At 41.5% G+C, this 26,748-nt stretch overlaps 3 protein-coding genes across 4 annotated transcripts in view; 1 reads left to right on the forward strand and 2 right to left on the reverse strand.

Moving 5' to 3' along the window:
* The window catches only part of ruvbl2.L (RuvB like AAA ATPase 2 L homeolog), a 20,246-nt gene extending 19,163 nt beyond the window's left edge, over nucleotides 1-1,083 (forward strand). Inside the window, 2 exon segments of the mRNA NM_001088596.1 lie at nucleotides 624-738; nucleotides 915-1,083. Of these exon segments, the coding sequence (NP_001082065.1) occupies nucleotides 624-738; nucleotides 915-940 (141 nt within the window). The 3' untranslated portion in view covers nucleotides 941-1,083.
* Nucleotides 1,084-2,067: 984 nt separating this feature from the next.
* Nucleotides 2,068-10,505, reverse strand: lhb.L (luteinizing hormone subunit beta L homeolog). Of its 2 annotated transcripts, none has more exons than XM_041568347.1 (4): nucleotides 10,349-10,505; nucleotides 8,660-8,828; nucleotides 5,503-5,764; nucleotides 2,068-2,177 (listed from the first exon to the last, which is right to left on the reverse strand). In XM_041568347.1, exons 1-3 carry the CDS (start codon nucleotides 10,459-10,461, stop codon nucleotides 5,534-5,536), a joined length of 513 nt encoding a protein of 170 aa, XP_041424281.1. In that variant the 5' UTR covers nucleotides 10,462-10,505; the 3' UTR covers nucleotides 2,068-2,177; nucleotides 5,503-5,533.
* A 5,902-nt stretch (nucleotides 10,506-16,407) lies between these two features.
* Nucleotides 16,408-22,944, reverse strand: LOC108696760. The gene is made up of 5 exons (XM_041569624.1): nucleotides 22,719-22,944; nucleotides 19,047-19,247; nucleotides 18,132-18,293; nucleotides 17,769-17,896; nucleotides 16,408-17,020 (listed from the first exon to the last, which is right to left on the reverse strand). Exons 1-5 carry the CDS (start codon nucleotides 22,815-22,817, stop codon nucleotides 16,612-16,614), a joined length of 999 nt encoding a protein of 332 aa, XP_041425558.1. The 5' UTR covers nucleotides 22,818-22,944; the 3' UTR covers nucleotides 16,408-16,611.
* Between the last annotated feature and the right edge of the window lie 3,804 nt (nucleotides 22,945-26,748).

The raw sequence follows: 26,748 nt of genomic DNA on the forward strand, positions 1-26,748 counted from the left end.
GTATTTTTTTTTTTTTTTAGTTGTAATATTGGTGTGTAGGTGCATCTCAGGTCATTTTGCCTGGTCATGTGATTTCAGAAAGAGCCAGCACTTTAGAATGAAACTGCTTTCTGGCAGACTGTTGTTTCTCCTACTCAATGTAACTGAAGGAGTCGCAGTGGGACCTGGATTTTACCATAAAGTGTTGTTCTTATATCTACCAGGCAGCTGTTATCTTGTGTTAGGGAGCTGTTATCTGGTTACCTTCCCATTGTTCTGTTGTTTGGCTGCTGGGGGGAAAAAGGGAGGGGGTAATATCACTCCAACTTGCAGTACAGCAGTAAAGAGTGACTGAAGTTTATCAGAGCACAAGTCATATGACTGGGTGCTCCTGGGAAACTGACAATATGTCTAGCCCCATGTCCGATTTCAAAATTAAATCTAAAAAAATCTGTTTGCTCTTTTGAAAAACTGTTTTCAGTGCAGAATTCTGCTGGAGCAGCACTATTAACTGAGGCGTTTTGGGAAACAAACATGTTTTCCCATGACAGTATCAGTCAGTTTGTTGCCACTGGGTGAGAATGTGATATTTTTTTTCATATAATGTACAGACTTTATATGGCTGACTAATTTTTACATTTCAGGGAACCGAGGTGCAAGTGGATGATATCAAACGGGTATACTCGCTCTTTCTTGATGAGTCACGGTCAACACAGTACATGAAGGAATACCAGGATGCCTTTATGTTTAATGAAATGAGTAAGTGATAAGGGGGAGCAGCATTCTTACAAAGGAGACCTGTGTACATTGCAGTGAATATTTAATTTATAACTATGCACACAATCTCACAATAACCACACACACACAATACACTCTCTGCCTATGCTAATATTAATGTGTTGTAGATCTAATCTCCTTTTTTCCTTCCTTTGCAGAAACGGACACCATGGAGACATCCTGATGATGGCTGTTTGGCGTCATTTGTCTTCTTTTTTTTTTTTTTCCACTTCACTTGGTTCTTACTGTTTTGTTACATGCCTTAACTTGTATGACAAATGCTGTGACCCCCTCAGTATCTGTTTTATATAAAATATTCGGACTAAAGGAAATGGCTTGCGTTTTGCATTGTATAGTTACTGTAGCGGTGTGTTCAATATTAGTTTTGATTATTCTGTTACTATGGGGGGAAGATTGTTGCCTCTCCCCAATCTGAAATTGTACACTTTATTCATTCTCAGTAGAGGATTGTAGTACACAAGGGTATACACTGAGGCACATTTATTCTACAGTCGAATTTCTAATTCATGTGCGTTTTAGAAAAACTCCCATAAATTTGAAATTTGACAAATTGAATTTTCAAAACTCGAATGAATTAAATTGATCCGAAAATTTTGAATTCGATTTGAATTTAAAAAACTCGATTAGAGTTTTTTCTCTCCGAAAAAAACTTGAATGTCAGGAAGGCTGCAAACAACTCCAAATTGATCCCTGGACCTCTCCCATTGACTCAAACAGCAATTCGGCAGGTTTCAGATGGCGAATAGTTGAATTCGAATTCTTAAAGGGCCAGAGTATGATAAATCTCGAGAAAAACTTGAATCAAATTTGAATAACTCCCTAGTTGAATTTGACAGTTTTGACCATTAAAAATTAGAATTTTCAATTTGACCCTTGATAAATCTGCCCCATTGTGTTAAAGGACCACCTTCAATATCATCAATCATAGCCATCTTCTTGTCACAAAATCCCAGAACAAGAAGCTAGCTGGAGATATCTCTGCTGCAAAGCTATGGTCAAGGTTAGGCCAATGAGGGCCCCAAATATTTAGCTCTATACATTTGCTAATGGAATGAACCCAGAGATACCATAGAAACCATCATAGATATTCTTCTCTACTAAGGAAAGTTCTGCAGGAAAAGGTTTATATAGTGGTCCTTTAACATTATTTGGTGATCAGATGTTCATGGTGCAAATTCATGGATAACGGTAGCCTGGATCAGATCAGCTTTGTTCATGAGTCTGTACATTCCAGCTCATTGTTTCTTTTATATGGACAGAGTTTAAATACACAATGCAAAGATCCACTGATTGAGGTGATAACGTTTTATTTAAATTCTTTGCAAATTGCCCCAGGAATGCCTGATTTCCTCTGTACGGCCTCGTGTCTGAAGCAGATTCGGTCAGTTAATCAGCTGAAACTGAGATACGTGTTATAGTTAAGGTTGTAAGGATGCAAATTGAGTTCTACAAATGAATCGCTTTCGAGTCATTTGTATTGATGAGCCATCTCCATGTCATCTGACTTGTCTACATTAGCTGAAGAACACCCTAATAGGGTAGGATCCCTATCCTTTTTTTTACTTGTGAGCCACATTCAGATGTAAAAAGAGTTGGGGAGATTAAACATGTCCCCGTTGCCAAATAAGGGCTGTGATTGGCCATTGGTAGCCCCTATGTGGACTGGAAGTCTACATTGATAGCACACCGGGTTTTTATGCAACCAAAACTTGCCTCAAAGCCTGGATTTCAAAAATAAACACCTGCTTTGAGGCCACTGAAAGAAACATCCAAGTGGTTGGTGAGAAACGTGTTTCTCACAAACAGGGTTGCCATTTGTAATTTTCAAAATCAGCTACAAAACCAGCCCAAAACTATCTAAGAGTGACTTCAAAAGTAGATTATAAATAGCTCAATATGTGCAGTGGAAAAAAAAGAAATCTAAAAAAATAAATATATGTGAAAATACGAGGGGGGCCCAGGAGATAATATAAGGCCCTAATACATAAACAATTTCAATAAATATTGGTAAAACAGTTCAACCTCTAGACATTTTGGTGGCCAGCAGATTTTTGCCCCAAAATTGTCTGAAATTGAGAAAAGTCACCAGAAGACGTGAGAATGCTTAGGAGTGACGAGAGACTGGGGTACAGAGCCCAAAATCTGGTAACTCCATGGGGGTCATTTATCAACACTGGGCAAATTTGCCCATGGGCAGTAAACCATGGCAACCAATCAAATTGCTGCATTCATTGTTCTACTTGCAGCTGTAAAAAGCTAACCACCGATTGGTTGCTAAAGGTAACTGCCCATGGGCAAATTTGCCCTGTGTTGATAAATGAGCCCCCAGACGTCTACACAAGTCAGTCCCATTGCATGCTGGGTGTTGTAGTCTTACATTAAACTTGGCAGTCGGCAAATTGTTAAACAAAAATGACATTACCCAACATGCATTGGGAGACACAGACTTGGCATATTAGTACAACAAAAAGCTTTGGCTGGTTTCCAAAGTACAAACCAGCCAAAGGCCCGAAAAGAAGCCCAAATCTGTACCTTATTAGTAGCCCAATTTAGCTGGAAACCCACCAATCTGGCAACCCTGCTCACAAGCCACTGGTCGGGGATCACTGCCCTAATACACTAAAGGGAGTGTCTGTACAGTGCAGTTACAGTGGAATGGTGCATTTCTAGTGAGGACAAATGCAGAGGATAATATGTTCAACATTACTCTCCGTGTCATGACTTTAAGTGAGAAGGAAAGGTAAAATCATTGGGAGGTTCCAGGTGTAATTGTATCTCAGGACACAGTGGGCAAAACTGCACGTGGGCAGTAACCCATGGCAACCAATCCAATGCTTGCTTTCAGTGCTCAACCTTCAGCTGCCTGAAAAAAGTGAATCACTTATTGGTTGCTATTGGTTACTGCCTATGTGCTGTAAATGAGCCCCAGTCTGAGGAGCTGCGCACTGCCATCTTGTTCCAGTGTCCCAGGCATCCCCTGTGCTGCCCTGGACAAGCACATCCACAGTACAGAATTTCTTTGCTCATTTCTGTACTACACAATGGACGCAGACAATACCGGACACACCAAAACTAGATGTTGGCTTGGTGCTCCTCAAACCCTACCCTGACTAGTCCATTTTGAAGAAAGAGGCACATCAGCCCATGGTTGGAGGGAATCGACTAGAATGTCTGAGATACCAGAACGAGATAGAGCTTGCCTCTCCTCAGACAATACTCAGGTTTGTGTGTTTCTTCGAAGAGAAGTGTCAGCCCATGGTAGGAGGTATATGACTAAAATCACTTAAGGGATCCTATCAATGCAACGAGTAGAAACGCTACCTATAAGTAGGGTACGTAGTGAAATGTTCCTGCTGCATCGGCTAATGCTTATACTCTCTAGGTAAAATCACTATCTTTAATCATTGTCTGGTCTTACTAAAGCTGTCCTTGTGTAGGTACAGTCTAGGAACATTACGGGGTACCACCAATAAAATAGCTTCTGGTCTGACCAAGTGTAATGCCGTTATTTTGATCTCTGCACTGTAGGTCATCTTGCTATTCACATTTAAAGGGAAACATCACAAAAATGAAAATTGAATATAAGCTTCCTCATACTAAATATAATCAATTAAAAATTCTGCATTGTTTCTGAAATAATCAAGTTTATATTCACTGTCCCTCTCTCGGCATCAGTTTCTCTTCATTCTTCATGCAGCATTTGGGTGTCAGATTAATGAGCCAATATATCTTATAGGGGGGCTTCATTTCCTAGCAGATGTATTAGAGCTCACTCAACTGATTCCAGTACAAACAAAATAACTGCCTTTTGCACAAATCCTGCATGTAGAGAGACATGATGTCTGGTGAATTTAATAGAGTGAGCTCTAATACATCTTCTAGGCAAAAGGAGCCCCCCCTATAAGATATATTGGATCATTCAACTCCTGAATGAAGACAGAATGTTGAGAAAGGAATAGTGAAGATAAACTTGATTATTTCAGAAACTGTACAGTGGACCTGTCACCCAGACACAAAAATCAGTATAATAAAAGTCCTTTTCAAAGGAAACATGAAACCCAATTTCTATTTTTTATTAAAGCATTCATAGCGGTTGTAAGATTATTTAAAAATCTCAGCTGTCAATCAAATATTGTCTGCCACTCCTCTATACCATAAAGGCGGGGCAGACAGTTACTTTCACTTTCCATTCAGCACTTCCTAGATGTCACTGCTCTCCCCACATTCCCCCAGTTTTCTTCACCATATAATTGTTTAGCCAGGGCATGGGGATGGACATCAGGTCCCCCATTCTGGTGCACAAACAAGATTCTGAGATGATACAAGGCTTGTCTTAATAACAGTGTCCACAAAATGGCTCCTGCCTGCTTGTTATAATTATGAATTCCCAGACTGAAGGAAACAAGATTCAAATAATTTATATAGTGTAATTAAAGTTCATTTTGCTTGACTAATGTGATTAAATAGGATTTTGTATAATTTTTTTGGGTGACAGGTTCCCTTTAATTGTATTTAGAACGTTTCTTATTTCAGGATGCTGGAGCTAATATTACATTTTCATTTTTGCGATAGTTCCCCTTTAAATATACAGTACCTGCCTGTAATATACAGTGGATGCCTGCAGTCATACCCACACTGATTTTTAAATTTGACAATATTGGGAAATAAAATGTTGACTAATGTTGTCAAACCTAAGAAATGTGTGTTATGCGAAGCTGGACCTACCGTTGCCCTCCGTATCACTAAGCCATGCAGTTCATATGGATATAAGAGAGTTGGAGCAGAAGTCAGGCCCAATGCTTTGCACGGTGCAGTCGCTGTAGTCCATCTTGCACTGGTTGCACTTACAGCTCACTGCCACGGGGTAGGTGAAAAAGGGATCCGTGCCCGGCAGGCAGTCTGGCAGTTTAATGGTATCATAGCGAATCTCGTTATAGGTGCAGATATTCTGGTACACAGAGGAAAGGGCATTCTTGAATACCGGATCCTGTGGGAATGAAAGGAACAAACAAAAAAGAGGCTAAATACTGGTACACTTAAGGCCCCTATAAACGGGCCAATAAAAGCCGCCGACAGACTGAGACGGTAGCTAATTGGCCCATGTGTGGGGCCATCTGGCGGGCATCCCTGATCGATATCTGGCAGAAAGTCAGCCAATCGGGCAGGGTAAAAAAAATCCCGTTGGATCTCGGCTGCATCTTTTCGTTGATGCGGTCCCGTGATCCGACCACCCATATGCCTCCATCCTGATCCGATCTTTGGGCCCTAGGGCCAATGATCAGATCAGTCCGATATCACACACCTCAATGTGGGCATATTGGTGCGAGATCACCAAACAAGAGGATCTTCATGTGAATGGCCACCATGTGCAGTTTAGATCCCTCTCAAGGCAATGACATAAAGCCTCTAAGTAGAAACATGATTCATAATGCACGCGTGTTAGAGCCCCAAGGGTAGACACATCAAAGGTTGCACATAAGGATTCTGTAGGATTCACAAGTAGGGTTATTATAGAAGTCTATGGCAACGTTGCACAGCCTGAGAAAATGTTTCTCACGCATCTTCTTGCTTAAAGAGGTTGTTTACCTTTAAAGGAGAAGGAAAGGCCTATTTACTTGGGGGTGCCAAAAGTTATGCGAATCCAAGTGATTTTATTTACTTACCTGAAACCCCCGGGCTGGTGCTACTATCAGTAGAAAATTGCACCAGTTCGTGGATTCTTCCAGCGATCATCACGGAGTGATTGGCTTCCTTCTTTCTTCAAATTTTCCCATGCGCAGTAGAACGAAAGAGCCGACTTCTTAGTTAAAGTTTGTTTTTTCCCCACTACTGTGCGTATTCGCCGGCATGAAGAAAGAAGGAAGCAAGTCGATCACTCCGTGGTGCTCACTGGAAGAACCCCCGGACCGGAACAGTTTTCTGCTCCAGCCCGGGGTTTCTGGTAAGTAGATACAATTACTTGGGGGTGCCTAATATTTGGCACCAGGTCCGGACTGAGAATTAAAATAGGCCCTGGCATTTCAGGTACACAGAGGCCCAACCAGCCCACTAAATACTGACTTTCTATGGCACCTTATAGCAGCCCCTCTGGCATTTGCCAGAACCCACAGATTGCCAGTCCGGGCCTGTTTGGCACCCCCAAGTGGGATATGAATTCCTTCTCTTTTAAATTAATTTAAAGTATGATGTAGAGAGTGATATTCAGAGACAATTTGCAGTTGGTTTTCATTTTTTATTATTTTATTATTTTTGGGTTTTGTATTATTTAGCTTTTTATTCAGCAGCTCTCCAGTTTGCAATTTTAGCAGTCTTGTTGCTAGGGTCCAAATTACCCTAGCAACCATGCATTTATAAGAATGAAAGACTGCAATATGAATAGGAGAGGCCTGAATAGAAAGATGAGTAATAAAAAGCAGCAATAACAATAAATGTGTTGCCTCACAGAGCATTTGTTTTTTTAGATGGGGTCAGTGACCCCCGATTTGAAAGCTGAAAAGAGTCAGAGAAAGAAATAATTTTAAGTCTATGGAAAAATAAATAATGAAGACTTTTCTTAGAATTGGCCATTCTATAACATACTAAAAGTTAACTTAAAAGTGAACCTCCCCTTTTATTATTTTGGTATTATTTGGTAGGTCTGATTGCCAGAACCGACTGCCACATCGTATGCTTTTTGAATGTCGCCTAAAAATCTGAAATCCACCCTATTGCTTCTCTATCTGGCATGAGTGGCTCTGTTCATAATGTAGGGGCCCCTATGGGTTAATCTGCCCTGCAGCTTTAAGGCCCCCACCTTTTTCTTAGAGTGATCTGCCAGGAGAGAATGACACTCCCCTGCTACACTGCTATATAGTGAGTGTAGGGAGTGGCCACTTCCTCTTTGGCCTGTGGATGGTGATCCAGCTGGGTGGGCTCAGGAGAGCCTGGGTACAGCCAGGGGCGATTCTTGCTATAATGCCGCCTGAGGCGGCCTTCTTTCGCCGCCCCCTTCCCTCCTCCCGGCACTAACCTTTATAGCGCTGGAGAGGGCAGGGGCGGTCCGCGACGATTCGTGCAGAGAGCGCAATAGCGCTCTCTGCGCTAGAAGAGCCGAATTTCCTGTTTGAAAACCGGAAATTCGGCTCTTAGTTACCAGGAGCGGCATTTTTGCCGCCCCTGGCAACCAGGGGGGCGCTGCCGCCTGAGGCGAGTGTCTCAACTCGCCTCATTGGTGTAGCACTCCTGGGTACAGCTAGGCCCAGAAAGGCCCATGTGCTTTGGAAGAAGAAATCGGGGACCAGGAAACCCCGTGAATGAGGAATAGTTACACTAGGCAGACTTGTCATAGTCTCTCTAGGGGAGAAAGGCAGAGAGGTGAGAGAGAAAGAGCAGCTGAAGCTCCAACAAGGATTTGCAGTAAGGGAGTAGCTTCCCAGACGCTTTATGTGTTGCCTCCAGTCAGGGACCTCAGTGAAGAGGGACTGTAGGGTAGAAGCTGCTTTCCTGACAACTTCCAGGAGGGAATGAGTGTGTATTCTGCAAATGCCTAATGGAGATCTTTCCTCTGTGAGAAATGCCTAATGCCTGCAGCTCTGTGTGAGAAATGTGCTATTGCCTCAGCTCCTGTGTGACTACTAAACCTGTGGTCACTTGCCTTGTGCATAGTTAAATAAACCGTTTCTGTTTTACTGCAAGAACCTCCTGGCGCCCATCATTTGTTGTGTGCACAGTAGCCTGGGGGATGTAGTTGCACTACACCATAGAGGGAACACTTCCACATGGCGAAGGCCCTGACCCTGTTGTGTGAGTCGCAGTGTAACCCATGCTTCTACTGCTAGCTGGACAGTTTAACTATTTGTGTGCTATGCAGCCCAAATAGGTGTTACAATAGGCTTTTACTCACCCGTGTCAGGCAGTAGCCAGTACAGACGGTGGTGGTGAGAGTGACGCAGATTGGGCAGTCGTCTTTCTCTGCAGAGATGGTGGCATTGGTTGGGTGGCACAGACGACGTCCTTGCACAGCAGACAAGTAGAACCCCAGAAGCGTCAGTGTGACCTGAGACCTGAACATCCTGTTTTCAGAAATAGGTGTAATATCATACATGACCCAGTTAAAAGGATTTCAGTACAGAAAATAAAACACTTGAAAATCTTTTCTTTAAAAACATTGGTGTTTGTTAAATCTCAAGCTGTGTATTATGATGGCATAATATGGTGCTGTGCTGACAGATCAATACACAATAAAAAACTCACCAGACCCTGGATGCAAACGGCAACAATGAACTGGGAAATAATAATTTCAGCTTTATAGGGGGTAGTTCACATTTAACTGAACTTTAATATGACGTAGGCAGATATATTCTGAGATAGTTTGCAACTGGTCTTTTTTTTATTTATTTTTTTTAATTTCTTCAGCAGCTCTCCAGTTTTGAATTACAACTTCTATCTGGTTGCTAGGGTCCAGTTTACCCTAGAAATGAGACAGCAGCTTGAATAAGACACTGTAATATAAATAGTAGGGAGACTGAATAGAGAGAGAACTAATAAAAATGAAATGAACAATAACCATGAAATTGAAGCCTCATAGAGCAGTGGATATTTTACTGCCTGGGTCAGTGAACCCCCCTACCCACACACATACCCACACACATACACATTTGAGAGCAGGAAAGAGGCAAAGGAGGAAGCCAAAAAAAATCTGAAACTATAAAAAAAATAAAGACCAACTGCAATGTTGCTAAGAATAGGCTGTAATAATATACTGAAAGATAACATAAAGATGAACAATCCCTTTAAATGCCCTTTTAAAAAAACAAAAGTACAAATCACAGATGTACACAGACTAATACAAACAAGGAGACATAGTAAAATTCATTGCCCTCCATCTCCACTCTTGACAAAAAAATCTATGCAACAGGGTTGGTGGCCCAGTGCACTGTCCTTATATTACTGGGTCTTGTACCCTCATCTTAGCACATGTCAGCCAACAGTCCACTTGTGCAGCTCTGCATTTATAAGCATTTTAAAGGGGAGTAGGGCCATTTTTGGGGGCATCTTTGCTGGAAATCACAGAAGAAGAGAAGGAAGTAGGAGTTGTGCAGGGTACTGGGACCAAGATTATGTCAGGGACCCAAAAATGTGATCTGAAAATTGCACTTTTATACAGTTTTGCAGTGGCTAGAAATATCTCAGCATTTAAAAAGCAGTGGCACACTGGGAGATTTTTCGCCTGTGGGTAGTGCAGATTTCCTGCGGGCAACAAATCTCTCCATGTGCAATAGCCCTAAAGAGGGCCAGGAGGACCCAATGTACAACACCTAACTGAGGGTCTGAATAGAAATATGGTTAATAAAAAGTAGCAATAACAATGAATGTGTAGCTTTACAGAGCATTTGTTTTTAGATGGAGCCAGTGACCCCCATTTGTACGCTGGAAAGAGTCAGAAGAAGGCAAATAATTTAAAAAAACTATAAAAAATAAACAATGAACCAGTTGAAAAGTTGCTCAGAATTGGCCATTCTACTACTAAAAAGAATAAAATGTCCTACCGTGGCTGGCACCAACCTTCTGAAGAGTAGCAAACAGTACTTACCTGGAAAGGAGGGAATTCAAAGTGAACTTGAAGTAGAGAAGCCAGGAATCAGGACCATAACTGGGCTTATTCCTCAATGAGGCTCCCCATTTAAATGGTTTGACGTGAATCATTCTGCGTCAGGTATGAGGTGATAGAAGTGCCTGTGGGGGTGTGAAGGCCAAAAGGCTTTCCTTATCTTATGCTGGAAAAGATCAGAGAATCGTGGCTTTGTACAACTTCAGTTCAAGCAGAAAATCTGATCCGGAAGCAGGCAGCATGTCCTAGATTAGTCTGCACCAAGAAATAAATGTGCTAAGAGCATCTCTGACATATTCATAATAAAGTCCCTGAATTAAAAATGTCAATAATAGTCCATTTCAGCAGAATAAACACAACGGAGCAAGACAGGGCAGCTGGATCGTACAGGACTACCGTAGAACAAGAGGCCTGGTGGGGAAACTTCCCATTAGCACTGTCTTATTTCCAACCAGGAACCTATATATATATTTATATAATACACAAAAGCCATGAATATCTTGTAAATGATATCTTATAAACGGTGAGTTCTGATGTCAGCAGTTATAAACGGTGAGTTCTGATGTCATTTCTGTCACATGACTCACTGAAATTTGTGTATTATACTAAATAAAGTACCCCCAGTTGCAAAATATAAGGATATTATGTTACCTCAGAGTTCCATGACCTGTATAAAAACACTCGGCCTTCGGCCTCGTGTTTTTATATGGTCATGAAACTCCTCGGTAACTTATAATATCCTTATATTTTACAATAGGGGGTACTTTATCCACTATATATCAGTTGGCAGTGCCACCATTTAATTATTATGAGAGTGGGGCCTGGATTTCAGATTCACCAGTGGGCCTTAGCTGGCACATCAGGGGAGTAATAATTGGTACAGCAGACCCTAAAGCTGCAGTAGGGTTGCCACCCGGCCTGCATTTTACCGGCCTAGTCGGTAAAACCCCCGTCATAGATCGTATTACAAATTTACCAGCATTGTAGTTGCTGGTAAATTTTAATACCTAAGATTAGCCCTTGGCCTACCCCCAATCTACCCGAAACATCTTTTTTTCTTCAAGGATTGCTCCATAACCAATCCTCAGGCGTTGCGTGCAGTGCCCCGCCCCCTCGACATCATAACCACACCCCTTTGTGCCACTGCCACACCCCCTTTAGGTCACGGCCCCCCATCGGCCGGTAAGAATTCTTTTAAAAGATGGCAACCCTAGTTTCCACCTGTCTGTTTCTGACCCGGACAGCCCGGTATTTTGAAGGGATGCCCGGGTCAAAACTTCCTGCCCGGTTTTTCAAATTAGGAAAACCGTGCAGGATTCCTCATGATTGACACGCCAATCAGCCACTCCCCCTGCCCAAAGGGCAAAAAGGTGGCAACTCTAAGCTGCAGGCTGGTCCAGGAGAGGAGAGATCTGTTCCCATTCTAGGTTTATGCCAGGAGTATATTTGGCCATATTGTGTGGGGGGAAAGGTTTTATTTTACACCTGGAAAAGTGAGGGAAGGTGTAATGTTGTTCTATTCATTCCTGTGAAGTTAAATGTTCATTTTAATATACATTAGCAGCTTGGAACGAGGAGGAATGAGAAAGGTTATGGACACAGGAAGGGGAAGTGAAGGGGAGGAGCAAACAGTGCAAAGAGAGCAGCTAGGATTAAATCTGAGTTCTACCCAGTAGTCTGGCATCTCTGTGTGCATTCTCCCAGCTCCAAAACACCCTGCACAGGGTTATCACAGAAAGAGACACCCATTAATAATTCCAGGGCGGCCTGGAGACATCTGCTGGAACACATGGGACAACTGTTGTTTTGATGGAGATATAGATTGATTAAACACCTTAGGGGCCCTTAACAACAATTTCCAAATGCTAACAAACCCCGATAACAAACCCCTAACAGGTTTACATCCCACAGATAGCGTAGGGCAAGCATAGAATGGCACACACAAGCAGCACTGAGTAAGCAGAGAATGGCACACACAAGCAGCACTGGGCAAGCAGAGAATGGCACACACAAGCAGCACTGGGCAAGCAGAGAATGGCACACACAAGCAGCAGTGGGCAAGCAGAGAATAGCACACACAAGCAGCACTGGGCAAGCAGAGAATGGCACACACAAGCAGCACTGGGCAAGCAGAGAATGGCACATACAAGCAGCACTGGGCAAGCAGAGAATGGCACTCACAAGCAGCACTGGGCAAGCAGAGAATGGCACACACAAGCAGCACTGGGTAAGCAGAGAATGGCACACACAGGCAGCACTGGGCAAGCAGAGAATGGCACACACAAGCAGCACTGGGTAAGCAGAGAATGGCACACACAGGCAGCACTGGGCCAGCAGAGAATGGCACACACAAGCAGCACTGGGCAAACAGAGAATGGCACACACAAGCAGCACTGAGTAAGCAGAGAATGGCACACACAAGCAGCACTGGGCAAGCAGAGAATGGCACACACAAGCAGCACTGAGTAAGCAGAGAATGGCACACACAAGCAGGAGACAGGGAAAGCTATCATTCTAATATGAACTACATACAGTGACACAGTGCTGGTGCCCCATTAGCATTTTGAATAAAGTGTGAACAGGTGAACAATATGGGCAGTTTCAGTCTGGGTCTCAGGTGTGAACAGTACAGTCCTTTAGGATATAAACAATAGAGGTGTCACAAGGGTGAACAATGCAGGAAGATCACAGGTGTGAACAATACAGGGGATTACAGTCTGAATTTGAGGTTTAAAAAATGCAGGGGACAATTAATCTATGTAGTGATACCTTTTAAAGATTACATATGGTAAACAGACACAGCATGTGGGGGGCCACAGAAGGAGAGGGGGGCGGCCTGCGGGCCGCCAGTTGGACAGCCCTGCTCTATAGCATAGGCAGCTAAGAGGAGTGTCTGGCAGAGGACCAGGCAACCAATCTAGGCAGTGCCGGGCCAACGCGGGCAGGCGCCCTGGGCAGCCTGGCTCGCCAAAGCGCCCAATATGCAAGTGCGCATGCGCGAAAAAATACGAGTGCGCATGCGCACTTTCATTTTTCGTGCATGCACACTAGTATTTTTCGCAAGCATGCGCACTCGCGCAAACGCGCATGTCGGCCAGAGCAGGGACCGGACTAGGGGATAGCAGAGGCAGAGAAGTTGCGTGCCTGGCGCCCCTCCAGCTTTGCGCCATACGTGCCTACTCTGCCTACCCCTAGTTCCGGCCCTGAAACTAGGACAGAACTAATACAGATAACTAACTAGCATTGTTTTTAAGTTCTATCCTGAGTGCCCCAAAGAGTCTGTTTTCCATTTATGATTAAGTTGGACTATAGGGAATTTCTAGCCCTAGTGTATTTGTAAGTGCCAGTTGAACAGATACAAACATAAAAATGTAAACAAAATCTGGCATCACATGTTAATTCTAATACACAATATTCAATTTATAAGGAACCCGTTTATATCAGTTACAGGATAATTACAGAAAGCAAACAAATCCATCTTCTTTTTTTTATCTAACAGGCCTTGGTATTGACTTTCACCTGTGCCCTTGGGCAGTGGGTTTTGAAATGCACAGCTGGTTATCTGCGAGGGAGTTGGTTACCGGAACAAATGTTCCTTGCTGGAACCTACACCAACCATTTTTTTTATATATTCCCGTTAATTTAACGCAGGAACAATGTAATTACTTAGAATGTACATTCTGCCCCACTAGGTCACCATAGTAGGTCACCATTGTCATTGGCTTAACTATATGTTACTGTGCCCCACAGCAACTTACTTGTAGGGCCCCCAAATATAAATAGTTTTTTTTCTGTTTTACAATAAACTGTACACTGAATTGCTCATTAATTAGGGTTTCATGGGGCCCCCGGCAGCCGCAGAGAGTCTGCTTCCTCTGTAGTTACACCCCTGACCATTGTATTCTGTGACTCCAGCTGTTATTGAACTACACATCTTCACCTTATAGTTGAGGCTGGAAGGATAGGACTACTGGGGGCTGCAGTCCAGTTATTAAGCTATGGCTGACCTACAAAACCATTTACAAAATTTCTGCTCGGACCTTTTCTTTCCATCCCAAAATCCATGTCCCATGTCACCTACAGTTCCCTAATACTATCACACACACACACATGCAGAAAACAAAAACCAGAATCAAAAATAAAAAACTGTTAAAATATAGGAAATGTCTATTCAATAAATGTACAGTCCAAAAAGTCCCAATAGCCAATGGGTATTTAGTCTAGCCACACTCCTTTTTCTCTTCGGGCGCTTCTTCATATAAATGGGTGGTCAAACCGGTGTATAGCTATAAAGTAAATAAAAAGAAGGGCATGTTGCCCTAGAATAATTCCATTTAAAAGTTTTTGGCTTTATTAGAATAAAATGTACTTACAAAGTTGTAGTCATCAAAAGGCTCATCAATTTGTAATAAAATCCACCCTACAACGTTGTAAGTGCATTTTATTCTAATAAAGCCAAAAACTTATAATGGAATTATACTAGGGGAACACACCCTTTTTTTTACTTACCCTTTACTCCACTGTTTTTTTTTGTCACCATTGCTGGGATTAAAAATGATTTCAGGGCCAATGACTAGAGGACCCATGACCTGATGTAATCTTTTTCTGCCATAAAGCAGATGGCTGCTACACAATGAAAGGAGATTACTATGGAATATATATAATGATTGCTGCCATCCTTGCACCTTCCTATGTATGCGATGTAAGACAGAATGGTGACTGGACTGGAAATGGGGAGCACTTTAAGGAACCGTAACATCAAAAAATGAAAGTGTTTTAAAGTAATAAAAATATAATGCAGTGTTGCCCTGCACTGGTAAAACTGGTGTGTTTGCTTCAGAAACACTATTATTGTTTATATAAATAAGCTGCTGACTAGCAATTGGGGCAGCCATTCAAAGGAGAAAAGGCTCAGGTTACACAGCAGATAAGCTCTGTAGAACATAATGGTGTTATCTGTTATCCACTATTTATCCTGTGCCATGTAGCCTTTTTTCATTTTCCGCCATTGCTACACAGCAGCTTATTTATATGAACTATAGTAGTGTTCCTGATGCAAACACAGCGTTTACCAGTGCAGGGCAACACTACATTATATTTTCATTACTTTAAAACACTTACATTTTTTGGTGTTACTGTTACTTTAAGTTGCAGTGTAGATATTTCGTACGGGTGATGCCCAAATGTCTGTACATAGTCCATAAGCTGGCCATACATAGGTTGATAACATTCACTGACCGTGTGGGATCCTAGGGAGGACATATCCAATCTAAATTGGGCTGATCTGATCATTGGCCTGGAGACCAATTTTTGGCTTCCACTATGATCCATTTTGTTGGTCTCTTGGCCAAAGATCAGATGAGCCCAGGACGTGAATGGCTAAATGAAGCAGAGATCTGCTTGTTACTAAACAAATGAGTGCATGGCCAGCTTCAGACCTTCTTATTACAATCAAGGTTACACATACCACTCCAGCATATTCAGCAGTGCATAATATACACTTTGTTTTTATATGCTAGTAGTGGGATCAGTGCCAGAGAGTTATTTTCAGTGGGTGTTTTTTACATCCTGTGCATTCCACTTTTCCCTGTCAGTCCTCAATAGACTTTCTATAAACGTTCCATACTGACCTTGCACAATCATTTTGTTACTAAGATAAAAAAAAACATCCAGTTCAGCCCCTTCACCCTTAACCCATTTTAGCTTCCAGTTTGCTTGAAGAAGTAAAGAGAAGCTGCATCACCAGGGTGGGAACAATAGAAAGTAGCCATCATATAGTATTAGTGGATTCCACATGCAGTTAAATACCATGCAGATTTTGCCCCTGCTTTTAAGTCGTCTGAAAAGTCATAAAACCTACCCTCATTGACATATATAGGAAATGCCAGGCTGGTGTTTCCCATTCAGGACAATATGAGACAGTAGGGGTTATTTTTTGGGAGCTTTTCAGCCTTTTGAAAGAAACCGTGTGCCATTATCCTTAGAACATTGTTATGGAGATCTCCTATGAGAAGTAACCTTGGAGTGAATAGATCAGCCTGTTATTTTGCAATGATACTATCTTTATTGAATTACAGTATACCATATACAAAATTCAACAGGCAGCAGCTGGTGGTCCTAACGCATGCATTTAAAAGGAGACCGCAGGGGTGAATGCTGGGAAACTGGACTTTATTTGGTTCAGGAACAGGTAAGCTGGTTGTTGTTACCATAATTCAGCGTGAGTACTACATCTTTGGGTGGTCTCACATAGTAATTGGTCTCTCACTCCCATACGACTCATACTCTGTGTGATACATTTTAGGCACAGCCATTATTTCTGGTAAAGGTCCTTGGCGAGGGATTGTCCAAGGGCATTCCAAGGGGAAGTAGACATCTCGTGACCTTTTCACATCCAGGGGTGACTGATAGCTCTCTTGTGCCAGAGTTTTAAGGCCTCTGTTTGGAACTGGAACTGCACGTGGGGGTATTCTGGGTAGTTTGGTAGCAATAGGGAATCGGGTAACATCACGCATGGGAGGAGGCCTTCGCAGGATGGGATAAGACTCCTTAGGGAGCGGGTTCTCTTTCAGGCCATGTCCCCAGGCCTTGGGGTAATCCTCAGCTTGCCAGTAAGTCAGTATATCTTTTTTGGGGTAGCCCTCCAGTTCTTTCCTAGGAGAAGAATAATAACATATGGTGATGAAACCAAAGTGATGGTCTGAGGTAAAGCACTAATATAGTCAGAGCACCAAGGAAACTAGAATAGTACAGCTGTAGGACAACAAGGCACAAGGGTAGGTAGCCCAAAATGGACCTCATAAACTTGTATCCCAAAGTGCCTCTATGGCTACTGCATGCCCCACCTAAACCTAGTCCCAGTTCTGAATGCCTAAATGTGACATGTAACAATACTGAATTGATGGAACGGTAACAGCAAAAAATTTAGTGTTTTAAAGTAATGAAAATATAATTTAATGTTGCCCTGAACTGGTAAAACTGGTGTGTTTGCTTCAGAAACTCTACTATAGTTTATACAAACAAGCTGCTGGGTAACCTTATGGGAAGTTATTGAAAGCTGAAAAAGGAGAAAAGGCACAGGATACACAGCAGATAATAGATATTATATGCTTGAATGGCTACCCCATGGCTACACACACACATATATATATATATATATATATATATATATATATATATATATATATATATATATATATATATATATATATATATTATATAATCTGTAGTTAGTGTTCCTGATCAAACACACCAGTTTTACCAGTACATGGCAACCCTATATTATGCAGTCATTAAAACACTTTCATTTTTAGATGTTACTGTTCTTTAACAGTCACAAAATATATTTATAGTTATACAGTTGATGAAACAACTGAAAAATAAAGGAGACAAGGACACTTACGCTGTGAAAGCTCTGAAATCCCACGCAGTAGTGGAAGCATATATGTCATTGAGACGCAAGGCCCCACCATCTCTTATGTAGAAAGTCTCTCCGGAAAGGGCTTTGTTCTCTGTTGTAGGAATTATGGACTGAGAAGCAATATGATATAGTATCAGCAATGCATGCAAACTGCTCTGATGTTAAAGCCAAGCAATGCTCATGTTAAGCATCCTGTAACTATTGCTATATAAGCAATTTATAATTAAGAAATGCATACTACTAGCCCTGTCTTCCAATGTAACTATTATTTGTTTTAAGTCTAACCAGAATATAACTTATTTCTGGTGCCGTACCCACATACGGAGTTCTATCCTATGCTCTTACCTGTGACGGCCCACTGCCATGGTGATTACTGAGTGAAAAAGGCTGTGGTCCAGCATGGAAGTTAGCCAATGTAGGTTGAGCCTGACGTCCAGTGAACTCCGATTTCATCTCACTGCACTGGGATGCAGGGTCTAGAGGAGATCTCCATGCTCTTAGCTTTAACTGTGGGACACATGCAAATGTTACAATCAGCGTTCTTTAAAATTATACTTTAATATAAAGACTGTCCTCATAGCCAGAATGTTTGGGTGCTGTAGCTAGCTGCATACCAGCGAGAGCTATAGGGAGGCATACTCTCCCTAGCCTAAGTGTAAGGGCCAGACCCCTTGCCAGAAAATGCCCTTGACATATTTCATATTTTGTTTTTAATGTTATTAATACTTTGTAGCAAGGGAACAGGGTTGGATTGACCTTTCAGAGAAGCATGGTATCTCCTGGTTGGCCTAGGCCCTAGTGGGTACCACTGCAAACATTTCCATCATTGGCATATATAACATCTATAACATTTGGTTGTGTCTCCATGTAATTGTGAGGGTGGGTCCGGGTTGTAAGATTCAGGTATGGGTATATAGAATTTAAATAAAAGTAGGGAGAGGTGTGTGTATGGATGCTGAGTTTTCATTTGGAGGGGTTGAACTTGATGGACTTTGTCTTTTTTCAACCCAATTTAACTATGTAACTAACTATGTAACTGGTGGACCCTATGAGGCCCAGCCTGACCTGGCCGGGGAATCAATTTGCAGATCTGTGGTCCACCCCAAAAAACAATAATCAATATCAGCCTAAATCCAACATCAGGCCAACACTGAGGTTGAAACATGCTGTTCGCATTGAACAAAAGGAAAATTAACAAAAAAATAATTTAATTATTCCAGTTATAGTGAGTCCAGCTAGCAAAGGCACATTATTCCATACCTTGTCCCACAAATCCTTGTTATAATGGACTTTCCAGTGAGGGGGTGCAATGGGGTGCCTGGGCTGGGAATAAACTCTTCCTGGGTATTTCCCATTATGGGTACTTCCTGTTGTTGTCTCGTATGTGTTAAGAAGCTCATCATATGCAGTCACTTCATCTGTCCTCTCCAGTCCAGCAGGAAGCGGGTCACTCAGGCTTGACTAATGGAAAATAAACAATCATGTCGGAACATGTCATCAACATGCAAATTTTACTTGAAATTGTTGCCAATTTCTAGAATTGTTGAATTGTTGCCAATTTCCTACAATATTCTAGTCTAGGTAATAGTTTTACCATACAGGTTTTGTTAAAACTTTAAGCTTACTGCCCAATATCCAACTGGCCCACCATGGTACCAGGAAAACACAGGTGCGCCTAGTTGTACATGGGCCTTTCTGTTCACCCAACCATTTGTCTTTGTATGTCTATATACAATGTTCCTTCCCAATTTCTGAATCAGGACAAAGAAGAGGAAAGGCGGGAAGGATACATGAAAGTGTGTAAAGAGAAGAGGTTAGGAGCACAGGTAAATGAAATAAGGACAACAGAGAAAGAGAAACAAAGAGATGAAGAAGATTAAGACCAGTTATGAGAGCAGTAATAGCAGAAAAAATCAAAAAAGCAAGTGCAGCTAAAAGGGGAAAAAAGATAAATGAAGAGAGGAAGAGAGTAAATAACGCCCATTGCCTCCTGGTGAACAACCTCACCCAGTCCAATTTTATGTTATGATACACAGTAAGCTGCAGTTGCAATTCCTCTCTAAAGATAATACATTTGTCATCTTCTGCGGTGGTCATTCCAATCTGCAGCCAACCTAGGCCTGGGGCAAACTATTCAGTGTGGGGCCCTCGTTGTCTTTCTTAAGCACAGAACCCATGGGCAACCCATGGGCAACCTATAATATATATATATATATATATATATATATATATATATATATATATATATATATATATATCTCAGATATAGCCAGTGCTAAATACAACCTTGTAGTACATCTATAAAATCTATAAAAAAAAGTTAATTCTTTTTTGATGTTGTTACAAAATGCTTTTCCCATAGGATAACATGTATTTCTGTGCTGGGCAGGCTGCCAGTGGATCTCTATCAATAGTAGCTACTTTATATATCTGACTACTTGCAACATAAACCCTTCATACTGGCCAGCAGTGGAGCACTGTACAGAGTTTAGCAACATGTGAATCGGTTTGTAGTACAGGTACCGACTTGTTTTAGGGAAGCACTGTACAGCATTTAGCAGCATGTGAATCGTCTTTGTATTATGAAGGTCACTTTTTTACAGGACAAAAAATGTAATTGACTGATTCTAATAACCTTCATTTCACTCTAATAAATAGCCCAGTCACTGGGAAGGTTCAGGTACTTTAGCACACTTGGACTGGGCCCAGCGCAATGTCCCTAAGGGTTTATATACACACAGACCACGCAACAACTCAGGGGTTCATATGCCTGCCCTTGGGATTTGTACCCTAAGGAGTGGACAGTAATGCTGAACATATTCTATTTTTTACTGTGTTCAGTGCAGTGTGTACAGGCTAGGGTTGCCATCTTTTAGTTTGCCCAACTCCGGTCAGGGGACAGGGCATGTGACGTTGGAGGGTGGGTGACTCGGGCAGACCGGGTGACAACGGAGGTGGGGTGGGTGGTATAGGGACAAGGCCAATAACATCAGGGGATAGGGTTGCCCAGGGGCTAGGGTTGCCACTTGGCCGGTATTTTACCAGCCTGACTGGTAAAAATGATGGTTGATCCCAATGTTATTAATAGAGAAAAAAGATAAATATATAGGAAGGCCGGTATTTTTTTCCAGAAAAGGTGGCAACCCTTTCAGTGGCGGGACTGGTGACATGGAGATCAGAACATTTAAAGGGGACCTGTCACCCTAAGAAATAATTTCAAATTCTTTTCTATCATGTTAATTGAGCAAAATAAACTTTACTTACACTGTATTTATTATTTAAATTTTGTTTCCTTCTGTTTTAGAATTATACAATCACAGCAAGCAGGCAGCTGCCATTTTGTGGACACGGCTATTAAGGGAAATTGTGTATCACCCCAAAATCTTGTGTATGAACCAGAATAAGGGACCTAATGTCCATGTGCAGTGCCCTACACAATTATAGAGGCTGAGGAGGGAAGGGGGAATGTGGGGAGAGCAGTGACATGTAGGAAGTGCTGAATGGAAAGTGAAAGTAATTGACTGTCCCTCCTCTATGCCACGGGCATAGAGGCGGGGCAGGTAATATTTGATTGACAGTTTCGATATTTAAACACCTTTATAACAGGTATGGATGTTTTAATGAAAATTTTTTTTGGGGTTCCATATTTAATTTGGAAAGAACTTTCATTATGCAGTTTTTTTATGTGTAGGTGACAGGTCCACTTTAAGTGTGTGATGAAATGCATATAATTCCACAGCATATTGGGGAGGAGTCCCTACCCCTGTGAGCTAACAGGAAGGAAGTGCTGCACAGGAAGTGCTGGGAGAGAAGCATCAGAAAGAGAGAGGAGGAGCTGCAGTAAGATGGCAGACATTGAGTGTGAATAATCAGTAGGGAACCCCAGTGGCAGACAAGAGTGCTGTGTTTAGGGTGCAGAAGGAAAGGGGGTGCTGTGTTTAGGGTGCAGAAGGAAAGAGGGTGCTGTATTTAGGGTGCAGAAGGAAAGGGAGTCCTTGTCAGGGCTCTGAAGAACAAAGCGTGTTCTTTTCAGGGCATGGAAAGCCAAAGGAAGTCCTTCTCAGGGCTCTTAAGAAACTGCCACAGAGGAGTGTATCCCCCAGCAACTGAGAGACTAAACAATCTGCATTATTATGTGAATGGCTGACAGGCTGCATGTATCATGGGTTATTTAAAGGTAGTGTCCTGCAAATAAACCCATCAACCTTTCCTCTGTGCTTGTGTATTTCTGGATCAGAGAATTTCTCAGTGAGGGGTTTTACAGCCCAATCTGTCCTGACCCTGAGTGGTGGCATTTCAGTTCCTTCTCTCTCCTGTAGCAGAAATACAGGACTACAGTAGCGCCATAATGAAGAAAATGAGTGATTTCCTGCAGTAGTAGAATAGTGCTACATATATCTATATATACCAGTATGGGGCCAGTTATCCAGAATGCTCTGGACCTGTGGTTTTCTGGATAATGAATCTTTCTGTAATTTGGATTTTCATACCTTAAGTCTACTACAAATTTATGTAAACATTAAATAAACCCAATAGGATGGGTTGCTTACAATAAGGATTAATTATATCTTAGTTGGGATCAAGTACAATGTACTGTTTTATTATTACAAAGAAATTTCTGATTATGTGGATAAAATGGAGTCTATGTGAGACAGCCTTTCTGTATTCAAGGCTTTCTGGACAACAGGTTTCTGGATAACGGGTCTCATACGTGTGTGTGGGTGACAAGGATACCCTGCAGGCATTTCCTTTTAGTTATGGACAAGTATAATTATATTTCAAGAATACTCAGAAAGTATAGTTGCTTTAGTAACATAGATTTGCTGTCAGGGCAGTATGATAAAAACCAGCCAAACTACCAAACTTGCCAATATTTCCACAAGTATCTCTGGGCTTTAAGAAAAATTGGAGGACACTTAATTCCTGCCTTACCCTGATATGTGGAGGAGGAAATGATGTCGGGGCTGTGTGGTTGAGTCCAACTCCTGTGCTGGTTAAATGCCAGTCCTGCCTTCTCTCCAACTCGTTCATTCTTAATCATAAAAAAATCTCCCAACTTCAAAGCAAGAGAAATGATCCCAGGAAAGAAGTCTGAAGCCTGATAATGCACTAACTACATGGAAAGGGCTGCAAATGTTGTGTTTGTGTGTTGTCACGGTGACTAAACCCTCCTTTGTCTTGGGATCCTGTTAGCCAATAGCATTGTAGTCACTGGATGAAGTTGCTGAGTCACATTTACAGCACAAGAATGAATGCCCTGTAAAGAGTCATAAATTCAAAAGTATATTATGATGGTTTGGAGTTTGGTTAGAAGCATATAACTCTCATGCAGCTCACGCAAGTCAACCTGAAAATAATAATTTGCCTAATAAAAAAAATATAATTCTAAGCACCTTTCCAATATACAGTACATGTATTACAAAGTTTCAGTACTTTTTAAATGATGTTCCAAAAGTCTTAGTTCCCCAGCAAAGACAGGTCTGTGAATCTGCTGCCTCGTCCTGGCAGAGAAGAGAAAGGGACAGACAAACACTGCTTTTAATTGCAATACATATACAGATAACCCAAAAACTTTAAAGGGGACCCGTCACCCAAAAAAATTATTCCAAATCCTATTTTATCACATTAGTCAAGCAAAATTAACTTTAATTACACTATTTAAATTATTTGAATCTTGTTTCCTTCAGTCTGGGAATTCAAAATGATAGCAAGCAGGCAGGAGCCATTTTGTGGACACTGCTTTTAAGAAAAGCCTTGCATCATCTTAGAATCTTGTTTGTGTTTGTGCTCCAGAATGGGGGACCCGATGTCCATTCCTATGCCCTGGTTACACAATTAAATGGTAAAGAGAATGGGGGAATGTGGGGAGAGCAGTGACATCTAGAAAGTGCTGAATGGAAAGTGAAAGTAATTGTCTGCCCCGCCTCTATGCCCATGGCATAGAGGAGGGGCAGACAATATTTGATTGACAGCTGAGATTTTTAAATCAGCTTACAACAGCCATGAATGCTTTAATAAAAAATAGAAATTGGATTTCATGTTTAATTTGAAAAGGACTTTTATTACACAGATTTTTGTGTCTGGGTGACAGGTCCACTTTAAATGAATGTATTGTCCAAAGTTGCTTAGAATTAAGGTTTCTTTTATTAGGCAAAAAAAGTATTTTTTAGGTTGACATTCCCTTTAAACCTTTAATTTCCTACTATAAACTGCAGGGAGATTTAGATAAGTAAGCTCAGCAAAACAAAGGAAACAACTGCACACAGGTTATACAATAAGTGATTATATGAATACTGGATATTTTCTGTGACACTGGCATACTAGTTAATGGAGGAGTAATTCCCATTTGCCGCCCTCCATGCTGGGAATTTTGCAGGTGACAAATTGCTGGGAACATCCCCATGTGACATAGAAATACTAACGTAGATGCTAGGCTAGAAATGCTGCACATTATCTTTTGAGATTTTGTACCAGCCCAAGGCAACGCCAGCCCTTTAGCAGTAAAGATCTGTGAATCTGAAGACTCCCCCAGTAGCATATAGATAAAGAAATAATGAAGACCAGTTGAAAAGTTGCTTAGAACTGGTCATTCTATAACATACTAAAAGCCATCTTAAAGGTGAACAACCCCTTTAAGAATCCCTTGATAAAACTCTCCAGAACCCCCCTGAAGCCTTATGCTGGCAATACATACACTTGTTTGGTGAGGTTGCCAAATGAGAGAATCTCTCCCCGATATGCCTACCTTGAGGTGGCAATATTGGGCTAATCCGATAGTGGGCCCTAGGGTGCAAAGATCAGATCACAACAAGGAGAATACGTGCGGTTGGATCGTGTACCGCATGAACAAACTGATTTTCGATGGGAAAAAGCTGACCAGACGACATCTAGATGACTTTTGCCCATATATCAATCAGGGAAGCCGTCGGAGGGCCCCATACACTGCCCAATAAGCTCCCGACTTGACCTTAGAGAAGAACTAAACCCTAAAAATGAATATAGTTAAAAATGCCAAATTTTATAATCAACTTATTGCACCATCCTAAAATGTCAGACTTCAAACTTGTCACAGGGGGTCACCATCTTGGAAAGTGTAAGTGACACTCACATGCTCAGTGGGCTCTGAGCAGCTGTTGAGAAGCTAAGCTTAGGGCTCGTCACTAATTATCCAGCAGAAAATGAGGTTGGTCTGTAATATAAACTGATGCTACAGGGCTGATTATTAAATTCTGATGCTAATTGCACTGGTTTCTGTGCTGCCATGTAGTAATTATCTGTATTAATTACTAATCAGTCATATATTGTGACATTTCTATTCTATGTGTACTGTATATTGTGAGTGGGTCCCTAAGCTCAGTAAGTGACAGCAGCACAGAGCATGTGCATTGAATCAGCAGAAAAGAAGCTACTGGGGCATCTTTGGAGACACAGATCTTTACTGCTAAAGGGCTGTGGTTGCCTTGGGCTGGTACAGAAGCACAAATCTGCTTCTTTAGTTAAGGTTTAGTTATCCTTTAAAATTAAGTGCAGCTTATAGCGGCCTGTGTATGGCCATTTTCACTCCCCACTGGGAACCCCAATACTGCCCTATTTACCATACATGGTCATAAGAAAGCAGAGCAGCAGGGTTGTTATTGTCCTTTTAAAACTGATCAATAGCTGACTTTAACTGTGCATGCTCTTGGTCAGCAGTCGGGGAGAAGAGGACATCAAGTGGCACACAAAAGCCCCCAGCAACCCTATTGCAAGTTGTGCTGAGGTGCCCAGTGTGCTGTGTGTTGTTAAAGTAGATGTTGCTCAGTCTGAAACAGATGTATACCAATCCGTGATGTTTCACCCAGATCAAGGCAGTCAAAGTGATGGTATGGGAGCTATCTAAAAAAACAGGTCAGCCATCTTTAATTTATGTTAGTTTCCACCTCTGATCATGGCTTCAGCCTTTCTCTATGGACTGCTGCCTCCTTTTATCCCAGCACCCCAAAACCCCCAACTCCCTAGATAAACATACATTCTCTTTGAAGCAGTGCCACCTGCTTGATGCATATCTACAGATCACGGCTGAGGCTTTATGTGGATAGCATAACTGACGTTCTCTAAGGCCTTGCTCACCAAGCAATGGGGCCGCTCAGATTTAGCAGCATTGATAAGTGCATTCTCTCAGTATCACATGAGATGATACCAAATCCAGTTCAAATGCTTCTATTATCTAATGTTATACATAGTATTGCCCTCGGAACTTTGCTAGACCTCGGGTGAATGTCAAAAGTATGAAAAATATCTATTGACTGTTGATTAATAAAACACAGTTATAACTAAGTAATTTAAATTGAAATAAGATACAGGGTCATTGAGTTCAACCTTTACCCATAAATAAAAGGGGTTGTTCACCTTTAAATTAACTTTTAGTATGATGTAGAGAGTGATTTTTATTCTGTTTTCATTTTTTATTATTTGTGGTATTTGAGTTATTTAGCTTTTTATTCAGCAGCTCTCCAGTTGGTAATTTCATGCCACCATTACCCTAACAACCCTGCATTGATTTGAATAAAAGACTGGAATATGAATAGGAGAGGCCTGAATAGAAAGATGAGTAATAAAAAGTAGCAATAACAATAAATATGTAGCCTTACAGAGCATTTGTTTTTTTAGTAAGGCTGGAAAATGTCAAAAGAAGAAGGCAAATAATTCAAAAACTATAAAAAATAAAGACCAATGAAGACCAATTGAAAAGTTGCTTAGAATGAGTCATTTTATAACATACTTAGGAGGTTATTTATTAAAGTCCGAATGCCAAAAACTCTAAATGTGAGGTTTTTTTTTACTATAAAATCCAATTTATTTTGTGGAAAAAAAAAATAGAATTCTTCAGGATTTATTATACCCTGACGACAAAAAAAGTCAGAATCCAAAAATCCGGAATCTCAGACCTGTCGAGGTTGTATATAAGTCAGTGGGAAAAGTC

Source organism: Xenopus laevis, chromosome 7L, assembly GCF_017654675.1.
Source record: "Xenopus laevis strain J_2021 chromosome 7L, Xenopus_laevis_v10.1, whole genome shotgun sequence".
Classification (NCBI taxonomy): domain Eukaryota; kingdom Metazoa; phylum Chordata; class Amphibia; order Anura; family Pipidae; genus Xenopus; species Xenopus laevis.

Bases quoted from the DNA above. Each gene is read 5' to 3' on its own strand.
- lhb.L (XM_041568347.1), bottom strand. From the start codon at position 10,461: ATGATTCACGTCAAACCATTTAAATGGGGAGCCTCATTGAGGAATAAG. The intron at 8,829-10,348 runs GTAAGTACTGTT...TTCTGAAAACAG, and splicing joins TTGAATTCCCTCCTTTCCAG to GATGTTCAGGTCTCAGGTCA. The intron at 5,765-8,659 runs GTGAGTAAAAGC...TCATTCCCACAG, and splicing joins CTGGCTACTGCCTGACACGG to GATCCGGTATTCAAGAATGC.
- LOC108696760 (XM_041569624.1), bottom strand. From the start codon at position 22,817: ATGAACGAGTTGGAGAGAAGGCAGGACTGGCATTTAACCAGCACAGGA. The intron at 18,294-19,046 runs GTATGGAATAAT...TGTGTCCCACAG, and splicing joins ACAAGGATTTGTGGGACAAG to TTAAAGCTAAGAGCATGGAG. The intron at 17,897-18,131 runs GTAAGAGCATAG...ATTGCTTCTCAG, and splicing joins ATGGCAGTGGGCCGTCACAG to TCCATAATTCCTACAACAGA.